Here is an 11498-nt window from a genome sequence, read left to right as displayed (position 1 = left end):
TTATTTTAAAAGAAAACAGACACTGAGTGGCCGTCTTACCTCTGTTTTTTATTTTTTCTATGTATTGTTCATGGTCGATTTAGTCGGTGCTGACTGGCGGCAGTCGGTCTACATACTTCCAGGCTGCGACTGAGGGGAAGCTGCAGATTACGGAGCGGTCCGTGAACGCACCGCAGGATCCCATTTTTTCGGAGGGCTGATGTCATTTCAAAACTTAACTCACACTCCCAAGTGAGCGCGGCGAGTCGCTGAGCTCTTCTTCTCCGGTAAAAGTCCTGCCTCATGTCTGACGGAGCCCAGTAAGAAGAAGAAACTTCCAGGAGGCGAAACGAACCGAAGACAAAACAGCGACTTGTCCGCTGAGAAGCGAAGCAGGAGGATTTTCAGAGCAGAAGAAGCGGGACCAGGAGAAGCCCCTGTTTCTGCGGGCAAAACGCGGCTGAACTTTTTTTTTTTTTTTTTTTCCTCTTTTCTTACTTAAACTGCGGCCACGGGAGAGAGAAAAAAATATGAATCGGAGCTTTAATAAGTCGCAGCCTCTGAGAAATGCAGATTGTAACGCGGTGGAGGTGAAAAGCAAGGTGAGTTTGTGAAGCAGAGAAACGGGAGGTTTTTAGAGAGACAGAATATAAATGTTCACATGGTGGATCAGGAGCGGAGCTGCTGGAGTTTGGTCCGACAAACAGTCTGCAGCTCAGATTGAACCAACATCTGATGGTGGGTTCAGCTGCTGGAGGTTTCTCTAACTTCTTATTTGTGAGTGTGCAGATTGTGCTGATTTGGCTCTTTGCGGAAAAAAAACTGGTTCGACATTGTTTTTGAGCAACTTAGCTTTTAGTATTTCTCACAGTAACAAGTTTTTACCTGTCAAACCGGATGTTTTGACCACTTTACTTACATCCAGAGCTTGTTTTGTGCCACATAGTTTCTGCTTCCTCAGTGTTTTGGTTTGACGGTGCAGAAATTCAACACAAATTCTAGTGTTATGTAATAAAAACCAATATTTTCTAACATATTTCACATCTCTTCAGCCAAACAAAGCAGATCCACGTTAGCTGTATGATGTTTGTTTGCCATTACTGATGAAAAGTTTTGTTTTAGCTGGTTTGAGACTAAACACAATCATCTATAACTGTGCCAAATCCACTCAGTTGTTTCTTGTAACCAACATTTCTCATGAAGTTATTTCATTAATCAGCTCTTGAGTGTTCTCGTGCACCAACAGTACATCCCAGATGAGCTCCTCCTTCACTTTTCATGCCAATGAGATGGGCAAGTGTTGCAAGAGGTGACTCATTCGGTCCACAGGTCTTTTCACTTTTAAGCCCTGGTTGCCCAGTTTCAGTGAGCCGGATAACAAATGCAGAGACGGTCCAGGTGTGGAGGGCTTGAGGCGTCTATTCCAGGACACACACACTATGTTAAATGCAGGGAAACATCAAAAGAGGGGACTTCAATTGAGGCAGGGTCGGTTTTCATGTTGGAGTGGTCACGTTGTGGCTGCCAGGGTTTGTTTGTTTGTTTGTTTGTTTGTTTGTTTGTTGTGGGTGTGACTGCGTGGGCCAGGTTTTCACCAGCGTCATCGCATCGCTGCAGAGCTGAGTCACTGTCACCCACGACGTCACATGTTTCCCCTTTTAGATCAGATGCAGCTCATCACTCGCAGTGACGTCACGTTTAAGTGTTTATTTATTAGCTCTCCTTCCCTCCCTCCCTCTGGTTTTGTTTGTTGTGTACCAGAGACCAAACAGTCACAAGTATGATCAGAATGACCGCATTAAGAGGAGAAGCTGACGGTTTGGAGAGAAGACAAATAGTGTGACTTCATTTAAATTCACCTGACTGACACGAGATGACAGTTGATGACATTTGAATAGTCGTAAAAAAACTAAAATAATTATCTACAAAGTAACGTGGCCTTGTTTGAGGATCTTTAAAGCAGCATGTGTGAATTTTCTGACCCAGTTTCACAGACACATGGGCGTAGATTTCAACCGAACATGGAGGGATGCATTAAACGGAGGTCTGGAGGTCCTCCACCAGGAGCTACTGATCATCATACACTTCATTTTGTACATTCTGATGGTTTTTCACACCAGTTTGTTCTTTTTCTGCATCGATTCATAGTGAAAATGTCTGTACTTACAGAAAGGAAAACACAAAGTCATGCACACTGAGTAAACAAGGGAGACGCGTCTTCTTTTTACCTCCTGAAATCTACTTCTACGCAGATAGGAGCAGAAAGTGAATCAGCAACTGTTTAATAATTTATTGCTGATGTTGTTTTCCAGCAGTGTTGTGTCATTTTAAACTATCTCTGGGTTTGACTTAGCTTTGGTGAACTGTGTTCTTTGCTATTTCTGCTTTTCTTTAGACTAAAAAACTTTTGGATTCATCACATAAATAACAGATTGTATAAACAGTAATGTAAATGGCCAGTAGTTGCAGCCCTACTATGCTCTCAAATTGAATCCTGGAAGGCCGATCAATGCTCCAGAAATGTGCAGAAATGCCTCATTTATAACCAAAACGCAGAAGTGCTGAGTAGTTATGAGGGTAGATTCTTTAGAAATGACATTGCATAGTGTGTGATGGATGCTCTGTGCCTGGTTCTCACTGGTTCACGTTTCTCAGGGGAAACTGTCCCACTGATAAGCTTATCAGGGATAACACTGGAGGTGTCTGGCTGTCTGTTGTGGAGCCTCGGCCAGGAGCTGGTTTCACTCACTTAAAGCTCTTATCAGAGACAGAAAGAGTGTCGGGATGTGGGTGTTGGGGGGGAGGTTTTTCTTCCTTTTACCTTTATTTTGGCACTTTCAGCTTTTCAGATTTGGATTCTTCGTCGACATATCTCAGCTTGAGCCTGTGCAGATCGGGTTGCATATTCTTGTGAAATGCAGAAAACCTTCAGGAGACATTTCCGTTGAGTTGTACTCGATTTACAGACTATTGAGTAAGGAACGAGCCAGCGTCGGCGAAAGACAAGAAGTCAGTTATCTTCCATTTTCTCCAGTGTGTCAGTTAAAAGGCTCCAGACGTGTTTCAACCTGTCCGACGTCACTTTGCCTCGATATTCCAGGAGGACAAGTGATGTCACGTTCGTAGTGATGTATTCTTAGGTTCGGGTTTTTTAGTATTGAGGCCTGTGATTAATCGCGCCGTGTTCAGACTTGCTCCTGCCCGAGGGCCGAGTTCTGCTTGTGAAAACAGATTGTTCAAGACCGATCGTGACGTGCGGTGCCAAGAGAACATTCAGAGTCGGAGAGATGACTGAGCCTACCGATATGCAAAAAGTATAATTACGGCGGGTCAAGTGTAGCATGTCGAAGTCTTGCAGAGTTAATTACAGTTCATTCATGTCGTGGTTTCACTTTCCAAAATGCCAACAACACCTATTGAGCACCGGCAAACCTGTTCGTCGACTTCTAATCTAGGTTGAGTTTTATTTGCTGGAATCCGCGCTGGGTGGCAGGTTTACGAAATGCAGCTTCACAAGTCTGAGCTCAGTGAATCTGGCAGCGAGTTCCACCCGCCTGGCATCCCCCTGCTCTCCCAACACGCCCCCTCTTAAATTCATATGTCATCTTCTAATTACAGAGCCGCTTAATGTATCCCCCGCTCTTCTTCTTTGCTTCCAGTCAGTGTACTGCTGCTACTATGTCAGCAGTTTTCCTCTCCCTCCTCCTCCTCCTGCTGCTGCCTGATCATCTCCCCCCTGCTCTCCTCCGCTGTCAGCTTCCCTCTGCTCTGAGCTGATGATTACAGTAACAAACAGCACCTTAGTCTACAAATTACCACTGTGATTCAGACACCGGTGCGGCTGCAGTTGTCTGTTGCTGTGGGGTTTTTTTTGGTTTTTTTTGACTGCGCTTTTGTGCCTCTGTTGCAGCTTTGTATGCTCGTCCATGAGTCACATGATGACCCCACCGTGACCCTCAGCCACGCTCTCATTGGTGGTTCAGTGACCTAGAGCCGGCAAAGCTGAGGCACAATTGTTCAAGACTGTGCCCTTGTGCACAAACAGTGGGTGGGAGGTGTGGCTGCCTGCTACTGTCATTTATATATGCAGAGAATTTAATCATCTGCATGCGCTCTTCTGTTGTACAGCTTCCCATTTCCTGCCGTTTGCAGGAGATGTGCTGCTGAAATTTGTTTACGCAGCGATAGGATCTTGACGTGCAGCGTGACACAAAGCAACAGAGGAAATGATTCAGCGAAGGTGGAGAGCGGCTCAGATCCTGATCACCTGATTGTCAGTGTAGTTTTTGGACGTCGTACTAAACAACAATGACATTTGTTAAAGGAGGAGTACGCGATTCTAATTGGACGCACTTTGGTTCATATCATCAAATGCCTCTTCGTGCTCTGCTAGCTGTCCGTTCTGTGTGTGCACTGAAAAAAATCTGGTGTTTGAGGCTCAAAGTGCGAAACAAAGTGGTTCAGACTGATTCACACAACAATATTCCAGTGAATCCTGTGCACGTTTTGCTTGTGCATGTTCACCAGGAGGGAAGGGAGAAGGAGGGGCGGTGGTGGGAAGAGTAAGCCCGGCACATGTTAACTGTCTAAATATGCTACGTAGCTCAATAGGTCCTTAATGTATCTCCAGAATCACAGACTCCACCTTTAAGGGAATAGTTAAACATTTCAGGAAATGTGCTTATTTACTTCCGAGTACATAATTCGATGAGAAGACTGGTGCAGCCAGTAGCCAATTAGCTTAGCGTATACACTCAGTCATGCCTATTCGAGGGGAATTAACTTATTTATGTATAAGTAAGAAGTCAAAGGCTTAATCTTCTTAAGCACTGACTTTTTTTATTTCTTGAAATACACACATTTTCTTCTTTACCTGGACCTGGATGAGAAGCTACTGACGACAATATTTGTATCAATTTTGTCTGTCCTTTAAGTTTATAATTTAAAATTCAAACAAAAGTTTGTATTATGTGCCAAATTGTAGGTTTAAACTGGCAACTCCAGCATGATAAAAGCATATCAAAAGGAGGGATACTGCATTAAGTCAGTGGTGCAACTCAAAAATATCAGAAAATATTGCTGAATTCTCCGCATGGCCATTGTTCTTAACTCATGTGTGGGGAAATTTTCTGAAGACTTTGTGGTTATAAACTCATTTTAGTGGTGCAGAGCTTTGACTTTGCTGTTCCTGCTTTGCCTAAAACTGTAGCATTGATTGCAGCTGACTGGTGACTGGAGCCACAAACGACTGACATCAAAGCAGTTACTCAGTACGGATAGTGAGGAAGAAAAGACATTTATTGTAGACTGAAGTTTAAAAAAATAACATGGCACATAGACATATCTTTAGCTTTAATATCATCATCTATACTGACTACATGTGGCAGCTCTTAAGACTGATTGTTTGTGCCACATACAGACTGTATATAAAGTGAAAACAGTTTGGAAGCTCAGTGTGGTGGTTTTGGTTGTTGCCATCTGGTCAGTGCCGGACTCCTCCTAACCACAGAAAAGGGCAAAAGGTGTCGCGTGAAAGTAGCTCATGTACTGTCCTGATGGAGGCCGCAGAAAATTAGCTAAAGAGATCAAAACCGATTTTTGTACCAGGCTGTAAACTTGTTTATTTTTGTTGTAAAGTTGGGCATTTTAACATGAGAGTCTATGGGGATTGGCTCGCCTTTGGAGCCTGCCTCAAGTGGACGTTTGAGGAACTGCAGTCAGTTCTTGGCACTTTCACATTCTCTTCCAATTGGTTAAATACAAGGCTACAGCCAGCTCATCATCTCAGCTTTGCATATGGAAATGGGAGAAAACAAAATAAACAAGCAGTGAACTTCAGAAATGCTTCATATTTTTGATCCCTTCAGACAAGGCCAGGCTCGGAGTTTCCCCTGATTTCCATCTTTGTGCTAATTCAAGCTCACCTGCTGCTGGATGTAACTTCAGCACAGTCACAGCTCAGACATGAGAGACCTTCTCATCTAACTCTTGGCAAAAAGTAAATAAGGTTCCTTGTTCCTACAATGTCTCAACTATTCCTGTATTTATGTGGCATCTGCTGTGTGAAAAGCAGCTCTGCTTCTTCCTCACAGTGAATGTTTCATGTTGTTGTGTAAAGCAGATGTTAGGAAAATCGGATTACTTTGGCTGTGTTGAAACCCATTTTGCAAAGAATTGCGGCTAATTTAGTTTGTTTATTGCTTAGAAACCCGTTCTCTCAGCTCCATATTTTACAGAAGGTCATGACCACTCGCTCAGCCGACTTCCACCCTGTTGTTTTTTATGCTTGCCACTCACATCCCCGTTTCCTCTTCCTGTTTGCTTGTTGCACCAACCGTTCCTTTAATGCACTCTTATCTTCTGATGTTTTTTTTTTCTCTTCAGTATGGGGCAGAGTTCCGCCGGTTCTCGGTGGACCGGATCAAGCCCGGCAAGTTTGAGGAGTTCTACAAACTCATCCTGCACATTCACCGCATCGCTAACATGGAGGTGATGATCGGTTACGCCGACGTCCACGGTGACCTGCTGCCGATTAACAACGACGACAACTTCTGCAAGGCGGTGTCGACGGCTCATCCACTGCTCAGGATCTTCATACAGAGACAAGGTAAGTTGTCGGAGATGTGATTTCCATTGCAGGGCGCTGACTGGATCGAGTTGTCTGAGTATGAAACGCTCATTTGGAAGCCGTTTTCTCTAAAGACCTAAAGATTACGCCTTTTAGTAGTTTAGATATCCTGCAACTGGTAAACCTATAAAACAATCATCTATTGCATTAACTTCATCTCTGGCTGCAGTTATTGTGCTGACGCGGATCAAGTTTCCCCCCACAAAATATTTCCTCATCCAATTATGTCGAGGCTTTTCTGTTTACTTCATGCGAGGCTTTCTGTGTGTGTCTGTATGTGTGTTTTTTGCGTTTCCTGCCCTCTTATTGGCTGGATCAGTCTCAGTCTTTGTCTGTCTGCCTAGCTAAGTCCTGTGCCTTATCCAGAGGAAGGGCTCGCAGGCACATGAACGCACACACACACTCGCGCATAAACAGACACACACATGCACACGGCAGCCCCATAGAAATCAGGTCATTGAGCAAAGCCTGTATCCCGGCATACCAGACATTACTGAGAGACAAAAGATCTGCATGAAAAGAGAGACTCCTCACTGAGCTCCCCTCCGTTTGTGTGTTTGTGTGTGTGCGCGCGCATGCGAGTGTGTATTTGTCCAAACACAACACCGCGATACCCTGAATGGGAACCAAGTCCTCGTCTCTCTCTCTCCCTCTCCATCTCCCTCTCATTGATCCCAACTCTGGAGTGGGTCTTGACTGCCTGCCAGCCAGCCAGCGAGCATACAAATGAATCTATCACCATTCACATCTATTCATACCCTCAATCCTTCTTGGAATGTCCCTCGCACAGTTGTGTAATGAACATGTACTCTCGAGGGTATTGTTTTAATTGTCCTCCAGTGGTTCAAATACAAAAGCAATCCACAGCACCCTGAGCAATCTTGTTGCAGATTTTCAGCCAGAAATTGGGTTCAGATATAAAAAAGAAAGGGCCCCACCGGACCGTGTGACTCACTGTCTTAACAGCTCGTATAGCTGGTGATGAATTCCCAAATCAGTGGAATCATTGTGAGGTGAGACATCTGCCAGTGATGTTTCATTTCAGAACAAAAGTTGTGGTTGTTAACCCTCTGGACCCCAAGCAGTGTGTTCTTTTTTTTTTTTTTTTTTTTTAAAAACTCCTGACACATTTTTACTCACTGTGGGCTCATTTTTCACTTCAACATAAAGTCCTGCACCTCTGTGTTTTTGCCTTTATTAGATAGGACAGTTGAAAGAGAGACAGGAGAGTGGGGGAAGGGGTTGCAGCAAAAGGCCATGACTGGGATTCGAACCCATGGCCACTGCATCAGAGACTATAGCCCCTGTACATGGGTCGCTAGCTCAACCAGGTGAGCTATAGCGGTGGCTCTATTATACAGTTTTAATGCCATAATACCAAAATCGTGAAAAAAGAAAAAACTAGTTCTAACTAAGATTTGAGTTTCTTAAATTGTTTTACGAAAATTAAAAAAAAACATGTGCACCATCTTTCTAAGCACCCACAGGAGTTGCCAATACTGATGAGAACAATAGGGCTCTAAACTCTACAGATATCAAACTATTTTTCTTTCCATCCTCTCTGCTATGTGCAAACACTGCCTGCAGTTGAGCCGAGCTCACCTCAAAAATCCTTGAATTTTTATCAGGTGATTGTTTGGTGCAGCTGAGTCACTATTGACTTCTTGGTTGCACCAAAGAGTGCCGAATTTTCATTTTTTTACCGATTCTGGTTAAAGCAAATCATGTATTTTTGGCAAATTTTTGAGTGAGATGTAGATTTTACTTGATTTGAGTGAAATATCATGTTTTAAGTTAAGATTAAGATCAAACTTGATAAATTTCATATTATTGTCATATGATTCATATTCATATTATATCAATTAATACATTTTATTTCAGGAATGATAAAGTTTAATCTTGTCTTATCTTAGGTTTGTTATGTATTCCAAGCACAACAACAGGTGAACAGTTCATGGACTGTTTACAAGTTGATAATTCAAGAATCATGCAATGGTTTTACAGTTTCTGGCTCTCATCAACTGTGCCATTTCTCCCTTTTCTTTTCTTTTTTCTTTTTTTGGGGGGGGTTACATGTCTGTAAATCTGACCAGCAGGTTTTGGGGCTCAGAGGGTTAATTAAAACTCTTCATGTCACCTCCTGTTAAGTCATGTAGCGTCAAATTTCTTTCCTGACAGCCATAATTTGAGCCCATGTGGTGAGATTTCCTGGATTTTTGCAGCGAGATGTCATGCATAGCTTCTCACTGTCCCAGCCAGTGTTATATACATCCAGATGGGACGCCTCTGTTCCCTCGGATGGGGTGTAAAATCTAAGCATATGTTTCTCATGGCCTTTGTCACATTCTCTCTCTCTATCTCTCTTTCCATCCCTGCCATGCTCCAGAACACTTAATACAGGAGAAATCCCCTAAAACACCAGAGGGACAGAGTGATCCTTGCTGACGGACAGATTTGGTTGCCCTTACTGTAGGCTTATATAGTGTTGTGGTTGGGCTAAACACAACACTGACATGGTGATGTGGCCCAGAGGAATGTGCGCTGTTGTGACTGATGCTGAAGCAGTCCGAGCACCCAAAGCCTCGCTGTAGTCTATTGTTAGTCACTAGACAAAGAGGTGTGTGTGTGACTGTGCGAGTACCTCACGTCTGAGGGGAGATGCTCTGCAGCCAGTTCGGCTCAGGCATGAGAAAGCGTATGCGATCATGACTGTGTCAGTCAGTACCAGCGTGTTAATGCGGGTCATCAGCGGTGTCATTGTGTGTCTTCTCCGGCCCGGTCAGGAGATCAACCCAGATAAAAGAACAGGCTTCACAGACATATTAATACTCAATGACTCACCATCCAGTCACAGTGGGGAGCTTCTGTGTAGCTTTAACTGGGCTTTCATCTGGATATGAATGTGAAAAAGGAAAAAACACTTTTAATCAGATCTGTCAGCCCATAAAGTTTTTATGTCTCATTTTCTGTCTCCTTAAAGGGCAGGCAAAAGAGAAAAAGTTTCCACAGTGTATGAAAAGTGCATTTGTTCCCCCCTTACAGCCTTTATCAGCTTTCAAAAGAGTTTTTCTGAATTAGAAAAGGAGAGGAAATGAGAGAAAATCAATGAAAAAGATCTGGTGATGTATCAAAGGTTGCCGATGGAGCAGCTCTACTGGACTTGGTTAACTAATAACTCAGATATTTTAGGTTCATTGCTCAGTTAGTCAGATACACGAACCTTCCCCTCCCAGACAGCTTTCTATGCCTGGTACTGTGTGTGTATGTGTGTGTGCATTTCCTTTTTCTTGCTTTTTGCTCCGTGTAACAATAGGTATTACAACGTGTGCATGCCTCTTTTATCTACCTGACACTCCCCTTCCAGGCTTAGATTTCTATTGTTGGTTAAAATCACTGGAGCACGTGCCACAGTTTTGTGGTGATACAATGATAATCCGGCTGATACCTGTTCCTTCCCCCGTGGGGACTCATGGCAGCTTCTTAAAATTATGACCTTCACCCAGAGAAAACAGGTTTACACTCAGCGGATTATAGTAGATCTAAGATGATTACAGGCTACTTGTCTTGAGTCAGGATAACACCTGTGTTTTTTGTATATTGAACCAGGAAATCCACTGATATCTAAAACAGTAGTGTTCAAGGAATGAAAACACGAAGATTGAACCTGCAAAAATGCCTTTAATTGTGTTGCAGTAACTCTATGTACTTATTTGTAGTTTCGTCTTATCTATGTAGCTTTATTAATCCGGTTTGTGTTTGCACAATGATATGTGATATCAGGATGGAGTCTGTTTGCTTCGACGGAACGTTACACACTGTTAACAAACTTTCCCAGAGTTGAAAGTTGCCTTATCTAGATTATAGTGCACATGAAGTCATAATTTGCCTTTTGCTTCGTTTTTAGAATCATTTAAATACCAGAAGAAAACAGTGATCCTCCTAAAAGTATTACTTTGTCACCGTTGCTAATCTATTTGTGAGTGTATTGAGCTTTATTTTGCTTCTCTTTCAGGCTATTTGAAAGCAAATTGCTGTATTGTGTTGATGTAACGACAGAAATTGTCATTTTCTCTGTTGATTCCTACAGAAGAGAGGAGCCTCACTGACTTAAGTAGTTTAGTTTATGTACATCGTGCAATCTGTTTGTAGCATATGGGTCTTATGGGGTGTGAAGGGCCTGTTTATCCAGTTTAACTGAATGCACTTTAAAGTTTCTACACTTCTGCAACCTCCGCTGCATTACTTAAGGCTTTACAGAAGGTGTTCTGGATAGCAAGCATCGGAGGAGGGGGAGGGTAGTCGGTTCGCAGAGTGAAGTTTTGCACTGGGACACTTCTACATTTCTCATGCGCGAAGAATCGGCGGGGGGGAGGGGCGAGCAAGTGACGGGAAGAAAAAAAAAATGGGACGCATCAAAAGATTTGCGGTGAAAGAGCAGCTCTGTATGCCGAGGTGGACTTCTTGTCTGGGCGATTGTGTGGGGGTGTGATTGTAATAGTGAAGTCATGTGTAGTCAGCTGATGATTGATTGATCCTTAGATTGGGGTCAGATGCAGATTTCTGTGCTTGAAATTGTTATGTGTGAAGGGAGGAGGAAAAAATGGATACTATAACCTGCTGAGTACACTGAGCACTCCTCTAGTTAATCAGACATTTAGTTTATGGTCTGTTTATGTAGGAAAATGACAGGAGTAGCAGCTGCTCTTTCATATTCCAATTTAAAATGATGCAAATTAGGACAAAGATAAGCCTGCATGAGACTGGAAATTGTCCGAAGGGCCCAAAGATTTCCGTATTTCACCAGCTTCTTTTATTCATATTAAAGCTGCAGAAGGCAGAAATCTGGAAAATGCAGAAGAAGAAAATAGGCAGAGTTTTAAAATACAGAACT

At 43.1% G+C, this 11498-nt stretch overlaps 1 protein-coding gene across 1 annotated transcript in view; it reads left to right on the top strand.

Annotated features, from left to right (window-relative positions):
- Nucleotides 1-218: 218 nt before the first annotated feature.
- Nucleotides 219-11498, top strand: part of pard6gb (par-6 family cell polarity regulator gamma b) — a 35446-nt gene continuing 24166 nt past the window's right edge. The window contains exons 1-2 of the mRNA XM_008301030.1: nucleotides 219-581; nucleotides 6364-6586. Of these exons, the coding sequence (XP_008299252.1) occupies nucleotides 510-581; nucleotides 6364-6586 (295 nt within the window). The 5' untranslated portion in view covers nucleotides 219-509. The remainder of the gene's footprint in view (nucleotides 582-6363; nucleotides 6587-11498) is intronic.

The sequence above is a fragment of the Stegastes partitus genome, unplaced genomic scaffold, assembly GCF_000690725.1.
Source record: "Stegastes partitus isolate 25-593 unplaced genomic scaffold, Stegastes_partitus-1.0.2 Scaffold34, whole genome shotgun sequence".
NCBI lineage: Eukaryota > Metazoa > Chordata > Actinopteri > Pomacentridae > Stegastes > Stegastes partitus.
Note: the sequence above shows the minus strand (reverse complement) of the source record. Positions and strands in the feature narration are given on the sequence as shown.